Below are 13,704 nucleotides of genomic sequence, written 5' to 3'. Positions count from 1 at the left end.
TATAACCGTACTTTACTGTATATCATGATCATGTATTGAGGAATCACTATGAAACAGTGATGACACCAGGTGTTCGCGAAAAGGCGAGTATATGCTGTCGTACCGATGACACCCGTCACAAACACACGCAAAGGCGATCAAGTGTTCAGCTGAACAAATACCGGAGTGCCCTCCACGTGTTGTCATAATACTTTTTTGAAAGCTCTACTAAGGCGTGGAACACTGTAACCTGATCAAACAGCTTTTGGGCAAGAGTTGTATGACGCTCTTTGAAATCTTCGTAGAAAGAGCAAGCTCTGTTGTACCTCAAAACGTGTGAAGTGCTGACACCAAACACTGGAGCGGCTGGTGGTATTTGTACATTTGATGACAGAGTAAATGGTTCACAAAGACAGGTTGACATCCTGCATACGTTTTGTATATCTGGTGGTTTAGAAGTTAACATGGATACATTGGACGTTTTAGTTTCGGATAGTTTCATTGATATGAAAACTGGGTCATCAACGGTAAACCATTCGACGTCTACACTAGGTATTTCAGCTAGATTATCTTGGGCAGGGTGGACAGTGACACTAGTGCACTTTTAGTTCTTAAAAAGTTTGTAGATATTATCCAAGTTTTGTCCTGTAAATTTACGATTTAATATTTCTGATAGCAAGGGGTTATTATGGGGCTGAAGTGTCAGGCTTTCAATAAAGGGAAGTTGTAGATAGATTTCACCGAAATGTCTGTGAATATATATTGTGAGTTGGTAACTTTGTTTCAGGTAAAGCTATTTAAGCAGAATGTGGGAGAACATGGGGCCCGTTTCACAAAGAGATCGTAGCGCTAAGACGGTCGTAAGTGTATGTTAAAGTATAGGAGTTACGGTAGGCGTAGCGCTACGATCGCTTTGTGGAGCGGGTCACAGGCATATATTTTGATTATTATTTCAAATGTGTAACTTACTGGTGTAAATTATTTCAAATGACAGATAATCGGTATCCTAAACAATGTTATTTACTTATGAACAGGTTCGACGTGGCAGATCGTACGTGGTCGTCATCTTCCAAAGCATTGTGAGGTTTATGTGTTTTTGGTTTAAATCGTATAATCAAGACGTAGGGAATGTTAAAAACAGGAGATACATCGAATTCTGATTGTAAGCATATGATTTATTACGATTCATGTATTCCTAAATGGTTCAAAATTTTAAATATTCAAAGCTATTAAACTGCATAGAATTGCAGTTTAATAGCTTTGAATCACGATTAGAAAATCGTTCAAGATGCGAACACTTTGTTTAAGAAGCCTCAAGATAAGGTAATTGCTATCACCTGTCACTGCTCCATCACGCAAGGTAGGTATGTATCCTGGGTGTGGGCTACCCTCGTGGATTCATGGTCATGACCCGCTGTAGTGTACACGGGACAGTAGCTTTAACACAGACATAACATGATTGGATTTGAACTGCTGAAATATAAGGAGTGAAAGGAGAAGGAGAAGTGAAGGACAAGGAGACGAAAAAGTAAAGGAGAAGAGAAGGAGAAGAGAAGAAGTGAAGGAGAAGGAGGAGAAAAGAAGAAGTGAAGGAGCAGAAAAAAGGAGAAAGAAGGAGAAGTGAAGCAGAAGGAGACGTGAAGCAGAAGGAGACGTGAAGCAAAGTCACATGAGAAGGGGAAGAAGAAGTACAGGAGAATTGAAAGTGAAGTGAAAGAGAAGACGGGGGGAGAAATGAAGGCAAGTAAAGGAGAAGAAAAAGTGAAGGACAATAGAAGGGGAAGTGCAGGAGAAGGAAAGGTGAAAGAGAAGGAGGAAAGAGAAGGAAAAGAAAAGGAGGAGAAGGGAAGGTGAAGAAATGTAGGATAGTGAAGGAGAAGTGATGAAAAAAAGGGAGGGAGAAGTGAAAGAAAAGTGAAGGAGGAGAAGAGAAGAAGGCGTTAAAGAAAAAAGAAGAAGGAGAAATGAAGGAGGATTGAAGAAATGAAGGAAAAGAGAAGAAGGAGAATTAAAGGAGGTGGAGAATGAAGAAGTGAAGGAGAAGAAAAGGAGGAGAAATGAAGGAGAAAGAGAAGAAAATGAAGAAGTGAAGGAGAAGAGGAGGAGAAATGAAGAAGAAAGAGAAGAAAGGGAGAAGTGAAGGAGGAAAAGAATGAAGGAGAAAGAGAAGTAAAGAAGTGAAAAAGAAAGACGAAAAATGAAGAAGAGAAGAAAAGGAGAAAAAATGCAGAAGAAGAGGAGAAAGAATGAGGAGAAAGACAAGAAAAGGAGAAGTTGAGAAGAGAAGTAATAGTGAAGGAGAAAGAGAAGAAAAGGAGGAGAAGTGAAGGAGTAGGGAAAAAGTGAAGGAGACGGAGAAGTCAAGGTGTTGTGTGTCGAATATTACAGTATCCGGGCTAGTGGTGTATGAGATGAGAACATATGTAAACAAATGATGCATAAAACTATATTAAAGGGAGTCTGCTTCCTGTGGCCGGTAACCCTCCAAGGTCGGTGTATTGTTTATCATCACGCATACATATACAGAACACAAACAGGAATGGGAACGCTTAACAATGAAGTCATTTGCTAATTTCGTTTGTTGAAAATATCTTGCCGCAGAAAGTTCAAACAAGGTCAAAAGGACATTCATAATTATATGTATAGACGTAAAGAATCAATTTCACAAAGCCTTTGATCTTCTTACATAAACACGGGTCTACTTGTACCGCAGCTCGAGTGAGCTCAAATCGGTCGTACACAGCTACAAGAGTGGTCGAACTGGTTGGCAGGGTTTGACTGACCCGTTAAACGTGGTTTGTGAGGTTAGCGTTTTTCTCTTTTCAAATCTTGAGCTAACATTGCACCCACATCTAACTGAACCTGTGTCTCACTGTTCCTACATGTGACTGAACCTCTGTCTCACTGTACCTACATCTAGCTGAACCTGTGTCTCACTGTTCCTACGTGTGACTGAACCTGTGTCTCACTGTACCTACATCTGGCTGAACCTGTGTCCCACTGTACCTACACCTGGCTGAACCTGTGTCTCACTGTACCTACATGTGACTGAACCTGTGTCTCACTGTACCTACATCTGACTGAACCTGTGTCTGATTGTTCCTACATCTGACTGAACCTGTGTCTCACTGTTCCTACATGTGACTGAACCTGTGTCTCACTGTTCCTACATCTGACTGAACCTGTGTCTCACTGTACCGACATCTGACTGAACCTGTGTCTGATTGTTCCTACATCTGACTGAACCTGTGTCTCACTGTTCCTACATGTGACTGAACCTGTGTCTCACTGTTCCTACATCTGGCTGAACCTGTGTCTCACTGTACCTACATCTGGCTGAACCTGTGTCTCACTGTACCTACACCTGGCTGAACCTGTGTCTCACTGTACCTACATCTGGCTGAACCTGTGTCTCACTGTATCTACATCTGGCTGAACCTGTGTCTCACTGTACCTACATCTGACTGAACCTGTGTCTCACTGTACCTACATCTGACTGAACCTGTGTCTCAATGTACCTGCATCTAGCTGAACCTGTGTCTCACTGTACCTACATCTGACTGAACCTGTGTCTCACTGTACCTACATCTGACTGAACCTGTGTCTCACTGTATCTAAATCTGGCTGAACCTGTGTCTCACTGTACCTACATCTGGCTGAACCTGTGTCGTACTCTACCTACATCTGACTGAACCTGTGTCTCACTGTACCCACATCTAGCTGAACCTGTGTCTCACTGTATCTACATCTAGCTGAACCTGTGTCTCACTGTACCTACATCTGGCTGAACCTGTGTCTCACTGTACCTACATCTGACTGAACCTGTGTCTCACTGTACCTACATCTGGCTGAACCTGTGTCTCACTGTACCTACATCTAGCTGAACCTGTGTCTCACTGTACCTACATCTAGCTGAACCTGTGTCTCACTGTACCTACATCTGACTGAACCTGTGTCTCACTGTACCTACATCTGGCTGAACCTGTGTCTCACTGTACCTACATCTAGCTGAACCTGTGTCTCACTGTACCTACATCTAGCTGAACCTGTGTCTCACTGTACCCACATCTGGTTGAACCTGTGTCTCACTGTACCTACATCTGACTGAACCTGTGTCTCACTGTATCTACATCTGACTGAACCTATGTCTCACTGTATTTACATCTGACTGAACCTGTGTCTCACTGTTCCTACATCTGACTGAACCTGTGTCTCACTGTTTCTACATCTGACTGAACCTGTGTCTCACTGTTCCTACATGTGACTGAACTTGTGTCTCACTGTACCTACATCTAGCTGAACCTGTGTCTCACTGTACCTACATCTGACTGAACCTGTGTCTCACTGTTTCTACATCTACATCTGTTTGCCCCATCACTAACAGACCAAGATGTATTATGATAAGACGATAAACGCTATGATAAACAGTCATTCACTAATGGATGTGATTTGTATTTATGTCTTCTTTACTGCGGCCCCTTATGGGAAAACAAGTGGCAATCCAACCCAATAATAGAAACCACACATGTAGGGGTCAGCAAAAGCATGACCTCGACGTCGAAAATACGACACACATCAACCGTTAACCTGATCTTTTCATTACAAAAAGCGAACTGAAAAGCATTCTGCCCATGCGTCTGTAAAGTGGGATCCCGGTTAAGTACAACGTGATCTGCGGATCCTGTCACTGTCAATAGACGCAACTCAGCTGGTGTCAGCTTGTTGTTGAGAGGCCAAAGTGATTGACGGAGGGATTTCAAGCAATGAAACCCAAAAGCTCGGAATAGTGTTGACCATCGGAGCGAATTTGGATTCGAACTTGCCTGTGCATGTATTTGTGACGGGTCCCAGCGGTGAGGTAGAATACAGTCTCTATTTGATAACGAACATATCATAGGGAACATGCCTAGGATATGGTTGGTATCTTATAACGGACTCTGCTTTCAGTGGAGATTTTTTATTAAACTGACGGCAAAAAAAATCTTTACTATAGTATTTACTCACTCCTGTTTAAAAAACTCAAAAGATAGATGCAGGAAGTGAAATGTATTGAAAAAGATCAACATTTCAAATCACAGCCATACAGCATTCGATATTGGCACATCATCCCGAGGCAAGTGAGTTAACTGACTTTATAATTCCAGTTTCCATCCTTGCCGAACAAGGCGGGAATTCCTGGGCTTGATCGTAGCGCCAGTGGTTATTACGAGTTATGTCCCTTCTATGCCTCTACTATGGACCAATCAGATTCCACCTCTCGTATCCCTTGCATTTGCTTCAAACAAAATGGCGGCGCCCAGTCAAAACGATCTGATCGATAATCAAGATCATATTGGGAAAAAACATGTCTTACATTGCGAAGCGCATCAAATCACGTGAGCACCTTGATTAAACATGAAACGATTAGAAAAATTTGTATTGACAAGGAGTTGGTGGTGCACATGCTTTGCAAATCCTGCAATCAGCCTTAATCTGCATGACAGTTTACGAACAGGATTTTTATTTCGTTGCGCGATTTGGATTGGACTATGTATAGACTATGTATAGTCCAGCCGAACTCCATGATACCAGCCTAGTTCGGCAAGGGTGGAAACTGGACTTTTATAGTCAGTGAACTCTCTTGTCTCGGGAAGATGATATTGGCATGACAGTTGTCTGAATTGAGGTGGGGCAACAAAGAAAAAGCTTTCAATGAAATGTACAAAGAGCACACACATATAATTTCGCTCCAGTTCAAAGACACGTCACTTTAATAGCGTATATGACCAACCCCTGCTTCAAGACACGCAAAAACTCTACATCTCACTCTTCATGGAGGGCCTGGATCAGTTCTTGTCGGTTGCTTGACGATGTGGTCGCTGTCGAACACGACGATCCATGACATCCCAGAGGTGTTCTAAGGGGGACATGTCTGGGGAGCGTGCAGGCCACGGCAACACGTTATCGGTGTTGGCTGCAAGGAAGTTTTGTTCTATCCGAGCTGTATGGGGTCTGGTGTTGTCATGCTGACTGGCCTGTCGGATGTCTGTCTGTAACGTTGCATCAGCTCAGTTACAGCAACACAGGAGCAACCAAAGGTTTTAGCAACGTGGGCATGGGTGGATCCCATCTGCATCACACCCAGGGCCCTCTCGTGTTCTTCGTGTGTCAGTCGTGGAATTTCTGTGGTGTTTTTTGTTTTTTTGTTTGTTTTTTTTGTTTTTGTGTGAGTGTCTGACATGCCGTCCGTATCATTATAACCTTCAGCTATCACTGGGTCACTTGTTGCCATTTCTTTAACAATATCGATGCACATATTGTCGCATATACATTTGCATGCCCATCATTATTTCATAAACATAGGGGTGTCTGGATAAAGGAGGTTTTGCTATGTTTTTTGCTTGTCATCGTGGATGTAAAAAAAGGCGACACTCTTTCGTCTGTATAGAGCATGACAAGCAACATTTTTCAATGCAGTCAGCAGACCATAGTTAATATTTATGGTGTACCGCCCGCGCGACTGTAGGTTATATTCAGGTCAATATTGAAAATAGAAAAGTGTACAAGCAAGAAAAGCCTCCGTGTTAATCCCCAGGCGATAGGTAGTAAATGTTCTATGAACGATTGTATGAGATTTATATAAAACTTTAGTATGACCCGATGATATTGGCTTCACAAAGCTTTCAAAAGTAATTTAATCTTCGCACGTTTTCCTTGCCTTTCAAAAACTTCATAGTACTTAGCTTTGAATATATGAGTTAGCAAGATACAATAACACCCGTACATGGGAATTGAAACAAACGATTCAATCATTTTCTTAAACACTAGTAAGGGTACGATGTATGGATGATCAACGTGTTTATTATAATTGGGAGCAATGTGTCGGTGTTGGTTCTAACTCAGTTTTGAAGCAAGTGAATTTGAATACAAGTTATGGATGAAGAGCGCATGTACAGATATGAGGCAGAGTTTATACAGCTGAATAGCTACTTAGTACTACAACTTCTAAATGAAGTAAGTTCACGACGGTTTTACAAAACAAATCAAGGCAGTGATATGCATGTCAGTTTCTATAAAATAACCTATTATTATTTCACAAAAGTCTGTGCGTGAGTATTGTTTTACGCCGCTTTTAGCAATATTCCAGCATTAACACCAGAAATCTTCACATTGTACCAGTTATAACGAATCCAGTACAACATCTAGTTATAAAGACACAAGTGCAATACCTGGTTATAAAGATACCAGTACAGTACCTAAAAATAAAGATACGAAGTACAAAACCAAGTTACAACGCTACCAGTACAAAACCAAGTTATACCGCTACCGATACAACATCTAGTTATAAAGATACAAGTGCAATACCTAGTTTTAAAGACACCAGTACAATAACTAGTCATGGCGATACCAGTACAATTCCTAGTTATAAAGATACCAGTACAATGTCTAGTTATACAAACATCAGTACAATACCACGGACATATCTAGTTATAAATATACCGATATATAATACCTGGTAATAAAGAAACCATTTTAATACCTAGTTATAGAGATATCAGTACAATACCTTTAAATAAATGCACCAGTATAATACGTGAATATAAAGATACCAGTACAATACCTAGTTATGACAACACCATCTTCTCGAGGCAAGGGAGTTAACTGACTATAATAGCCCAGTTTCCACCCTTGACGAACTGGGCTGGAATTCCGTAGTTTGGCTGGACTAACGAGTCTATGCATAGTCCAATCAAAATCACGTAACGAACCAGACATCCGGTTCGTAAACAACATGGATTTCAACGTGCAGACTTCGATCGACTGCAGGATTTGCAATGCACGTGTACCGCCAACTGGGCTTCGACAGATATTTTGCAAATTGTTTCATGTTTTTAATCAAGGTGCTCAAGTGATTTGATGTACTTCACGGGGTAAGGCCCGTTTTATTATAATATATATCTTGAGTATCGATCAGATCGTCTTGACTGAGCGCTGCCATTGTGTTTGAAGCATAGGTAAATGATATAAGAGATGGAATCTGATTGGTCAATAGGAGGGATATAGAAGGGACATAACTCACAACAGCCACTGGTGGCACTAAGATCGAACCTGGAAATTCCAGTCTAGTTCATCAAGGGTGGTAACTGAACTTGTATGGTCAGTTAACGCCCTTGTTATAAAGATACCAGTTTAATATCTTGTTATAAAGATACCAGTTTAATACCTAGTTATAAAGACACCAGTGCAATACCTAGATATAAGGAATCCAGTTTAATATCTAGTTATAAAGATACCAGTTTAATACCTAGTTATAAAGATACCAGTTTAATACCTAGTTATAAAGATACCAGTTTAATGTCTAGTTATAAAGATACCAGTTTAATACCTAGATATAAAGATACCAGTTTAATACCTATTTATAACGATACCAGTTAAATATCTAGTTATAAAGACACCAGTGCAATACCTAGATATAAGGATACCAGTTTAATACCTAGGTATAAAGATATCATAATTCGTTGTCAGAAAGGAGGACTGATGTACTGTTATCGCAATGAGAGCATTAGCTGTTTTCCTGTGTATCGACCACACATAAACACGGCTTAACGTAATCCTTGTTAATGTATTTGTCCTGACACATAATACGCTTGAACCCTGCTATACGGCCTTACGGTTTAGGTAAAGGTAGCTGCACTAGGTCGAGGCTGTATGAATAGTGACCCGTGACGATCCGGGGTAGAATAGGTCTTCAGCAACCCATGCTTGCTGTAAAAGGCGACTATGCTTGTCGAGGCAACTAACGGGATCGGGTGGTCCGGCTCGCTGACTTGGTTGATGCATGTCATCTATCCCAATTGCGTGGATCGATGCTCATGAAGTCAGTTAATGGATTGTCTAGTCCAGACTCGATTATTTACAGACCGCCGTCATATAGCTGGAATATTGTTGAATGCGGCGTTAAACAACAAACAACAAACAAAAGTCTGGAAGACGCTAATCGAGGTTTATTTCACTCTTGTGTAAAAGCGACAAAACCATTTGAATAATCATAAGAAATATATGCTGAGAGCAGAGGCCATGGTATAATTTCGACCATATCGTAAACAATTCCTTTGGAATCGCTATCAAAAAGTGATGACACCAGGTGTTCGCGGTGAGCGTATCCTGTCCCACCGGTGGCACCCGTCACAAACACATGCAAAGGCAAGTCACGTGTTTTACCTTTATAAAAATACGGGAACTTATGGTACAAGTCAAAATATTGAATTGCACCGGACAGTATCGGCATTAAAAGCGATGAGTGGGACACGTGAGTGTTTAGAAGATTACAAAGTGAAAACAGAGATTGTAACATGTAACGTCAACAGTGACGTATCTGCGTATATGGGTGGGCTGCTGATGGGTTGCTGAAGACCTATTGTACATGTAGCGACCCTGGGCAGCTGTTGTGATAAGGAGTCTGCCTGATCTTGACGACCTCTAGCGGTGAAATGTTGCCGACCTCGTGCCGGAAGTCGGGATATTGCGTTCTGGGCAGGGTTGAAATACTTGCTTGTGATTCACCAGCTTTAAGTTTACCAACAGTTACTTGTTGCATTATCACAGAATCCTGGCATGACGATTTTCAAAACCAAATGATTTGTTAAAGCGATATGTTTCATAAACTTGCCCAAGACACACATTCCTTGACTATCCCAATAAACGAATTATGCAAATTTCAAAGGACAATAAAACCGTTTTGTGACACATTATCAGATAAAAAATAACAAATAGAGCATCTGTTCTGCACACGTTGATTCTGCTCTGCCTGATCTATTCCAGCATGCCCTCGTGTGCTCTGTACTGCCCTCGTGTCCTCTGCGCTGCCCTCGTGGGCTCTGCACTGCCCTCGTGGGCTCGATCTGCACTGTCCTCGTGTGCTCGATCTGCACTGCCCTCGTGGGCTCTGAACTGCCCTCGTGTGCTCTGCACTGCCCTCGTGTGCTCTGCACTGCCCTCGTGGGCTCTGCGCTGCTCCCGTGTCCTCTGCACTGCCCTCGTGTGCTCTGCACTGCCCTCGTGTGCTCTGCACTGCCCTCGTGTGCTCTGCACTGCCCTCGTGTGCTCTGCACTGCCCTCGTGGGCTCTGCGCTGCCCTCGTGTGCTCTGCACTGCCCTCGTGTGCTCTGCACTGCCCTCGTGTCCTCTGCACTGCCCTCGTGTGCTCTGCACTGCCCTCGTGTGCTCTGCACTGCCCTCGTGTGCTCTGCGCTGCCCTCGTGGGCTCTGCGCTGCCCTCGTGTGCTCTGCACTGCCCTCGTGTGCTCTGCACTGCCCTCGTGTGCTCTGCACTGCCCTCGTGGGCTCTGCACTGCCCTCGTGTGCTCTGCACTGCCCTCGTGTGCTCTGCACTGCCCTCGTGGGCTCTGCGCTGCCCTCGTGGGCTCTGCACTGCCCTTGTGTGCTCTGCACTGCCCTCATATACAGTGTAATCTACTCTCATGTGTCGTGTCTCATGTCTATTATATGTAGTATAACATCACTGAAATACAATTTCCTTTGTTTCCGAGACCTTTTCTTTGATGCAATAAATATCAATTTCAGAGACTATTTGTCAATTTGGTGATATATATGTATATACAGAGACACAGTCTGACGAATACTTTGACCCATGTCACGTCTATACTGTGCATGACGTGTGGGTGGGTGAGTGAGTGAATTGGTGGGTGAGTGAATGAGTGGACAGGTGATTGAGTGAGTGAATGAATGGGCGAGTGAGTGGGATTTGGTGTGTGGGTTTGGGTGAGTGAGTGAATGAGTTGGTGGGTGAGTGAGTGAGTGTTTGGTTTGTTGTTTAACGCCGCACTCGGCAATACTCCAGCCATATGGCGGCGGTCTGTAAATAATCGAGTCTGGACCAGACAATCCAGTGATTGGCATCATGAGCATCGAACCACGCAACTGGGATACCATGACATGCACCAACAAAGTCAGCGAGTCTGACCACCCGATCCCGTTACTCGCCTCTCACGACAAGCATAGTCGCCTTTCATGGCCAGCACGGGTTCCTGAAGACCTATTCTGGCCCGGATCTTTACGGGTCGGGTGTTTGGTTGAGTGAGTGAGTGGGTGGGTGCGTGAGTGAGGTGGCAATGGGAGATTGACAGTGTGTCGGTTTAATGTGAAAGCCGGAGGTGACGCACGGTGATACTCACGAGTGTGATACTGACAAACCACGAAACATTCAAGGATTCGAATCCATAACCCTAGGTTCCTGGCACGCTTAGGGGACACAACTCTGCACAGCAAATTGCTTCAGACAACGTACTATCCGAGCCACAAGGATTCAAAGCGATATCCGGGTTGGAATGAGAAGTGGTATGAAGGCAGTGTTCATGGGCCAGTCCCCTAAAGCCAATATTGTGTTTAGCCTCCAGTTGTTTGCTGTACATGTGAGTTGGAATGAACAAGGCCACATATATCTACATCCGCAACCCGCACCCCCTTACCTGGGTCGCATCAAACGGAATAGTCGCTGATTCAAAAGAGTGAATATAAAATGGGCAGTCCCAAACAGTGACGACAGAAATATATATATCTGTAAACTTAGTTATAGAAATAAAACTGATAGTGACGACAGAAATATATATAACTGTAAATTTAGTTATAGAAACAAAACTGATAGTGACGACAGAAATATATATAACTGTAAACTTAGTAATAGAAATAAAACTGATAGTGGCGACAGAAATCTAACTGTAAGATAGAAATATCAACTCTGATATTGAAGAGACAAATATAACTCTAACATTGACGAAATAACATCTCCTCTCTCTATGTATTTACCTACCTACCTACCTACCTACCTACCTACCTACCTACCTACCTACCTACCTACCTACCTACCTACCTACCTACATACATACATACATACATACCTACATACATACCTACCTACCTACCTACCTACCTATACAAATAAATACGTGGAGTTTTAATTAACTGATCAAATAACAGATTAACGAACATTATAATTACGGAATCGCACGTGGTTGAAAGCCCTAGTCAATTAAAACTGTACTGAATTTTACTCCTCAATTAAAACTGTATTTAATTTTACTCCATTTGCTACATTGTGCACGAGAATTAGAACTATACTGCGTTGTTTTCTTTCGTTCTGACACAAGGAAGCGAACATGCATATATGGGCTGGTTTAATAGAGGAAGGGAAAGGGGGCGGGGGGTCGACTTCGCTGGTGGAGTGGTGTATATGGAATTGCAATAGAAAACTATACACTCTGTGAAATGTACTGGGAATTGTTTTAATTGCAGAATAATGTAGCCTCCCATAGGGAGGAGGGTCTCTAGTCCCATCGTTGTATAGCATGACACAGCAGTAATAGGACTATGTCTGTCGGGAGTGGGGCGGGGTTTGCCGCCCACGTCCTGCGCTGCCGCTGATGTGGTTCAGCGTTATTCAGCGTTATTTGATCCCTCATAAGGATAGCTGCAGCTGGTGCACTTAGCTGATGCAGAATAAAAGCCTTGTCATGTTAGAAGTGCTGTGTAAATATGTGGGGTTTGGATTATGTACAAGATGGCCTAATGACTGTAATACTGACGTCATTCTGTCAACAGAATATGATATTTACAGTAGAACAGTAGCATTCAAGGAAGTTATGCGTTTCAAAAAGATGGATGGAAGTTGGGATCGATCGAAAGTGAGTGAGTGAGTGAGTGAGTGAGTGAGTGAGTGAGTTGGGCGTAACGCCGCTTTGAATAGTATTTCATCCAATTATATTACGGCGTGTCTGCTTAATGTAGGAGGAAAGCCCGAAGATAGCGGGCGAGAACATTTTAGGAGGTCAAGTAAGATATTAGGAATAAACGCATTGTGTTTAGCAAGAGTGTGTTTTAGAATGGTAAATACCATGTACAAGGAATAAACACTATGTATTTAGTGAGAGTGTGTTTTAGTATGGTAAACACCCTGTACTTGGAATAAACACTATGTATTTAGAGAGTGAGAGTGTGTTTTAGTATGGTAAACACCCTGTACTTGGAATAAACACTATGTATTTAGTGAGAGTGTGTTTTAGTATGGTAAACACCCTGTACTTGGAATAAACACTATGTATTTAGTGAGAGTGTGTTTTAGTATGGTAAACACCCTGTACTTGGAATAAACACTATGTATTTAGAGAATGAGAGTGTGTTTTAGTATGGTAAACACCCTGTACTTGGAATAAACACTATGTATTTAGAGAATGAGAGTGTGTTTTAGTATGGTAAACACCCTGTACTTGGAATAAACACTATGTATTTAGAGAGTGAGAGTGTGTTTTAGTATGGTAAACACCCTGTACTTGGAATAAACACTATGTATTTAGAGAGTGAGAGTGTGTTTTAGTATGGTAAACACCCTGTACTTGGAATAAACACTATGTATTTAGAGAGTGAGAGTGTGTTTTAGTATGGTAAACACCCTGTACTTGGAATAAACACTATGTATTTAGAGAGTGAGAGTGTGTTTTAGTATGGTAAACACCCTGTACTTGGAATAAACACTATGTATTTAGAGAGTGAGAGTGTGTTTTAGTATGGTAAACACCCTGTACTTGGAATAAACACTATGTATTTAGAGAGTGAGAGTGTGTTTTAGTATGGTAAACACCCTGTACTTGGAATAAACACTATGTATTTAGAGAATGAGAGTGTGTTTTAGTATGGTAAACACCCTGTACTTGGAATAAACACTATGTATTT

At 42.2% G+C, this 13,704-nt stretch overlaps 1 protein-coding gene across 1 annotated transcript; it reads right to left on the bottom strand.

The window, feature by feature from the left end:
* Window positions 1–9,771: 9,771 nt before the first annotated feature.
* Window positions 9,772–10,419, bottom strand: LOC139452982 (zinc finger Ran-binding domain-containing protein 2-like). Its single transcript, XM_071234608.1, has one exon. The coding sequence runs from the start codon at window positions 10,417–10,419 to the stop codon at window positions 9,772–9,774; it is 648 nt and encodes a 215-aa protein (XP_071090709.1).
* Window positions 10,420–13,704: the final 3,285 nt, after the last annotated feature.

The sequence above is a fragment of the Haliotis cracherodii genome, unplaced genomic scaffold (genome assembly GCF_022045235.1).
Source record: "Haliotis cracherodii isolate W230 unplaced genomic scaffold, xgHalCrac1.p SCAF_9, whole genome shotgun sequence".
NCBI classification, from domain to species: Eukaryota; Metazoa; Mollusca; class Gastropoda; order Lepetellida; family Haliotidae; genus Haliotis; species Haliotis cracherodii.
Note: the sequence above shows the minus strand (reverse complement) of the source record. Positions and strands in the feature narration are given on the sequence as shown.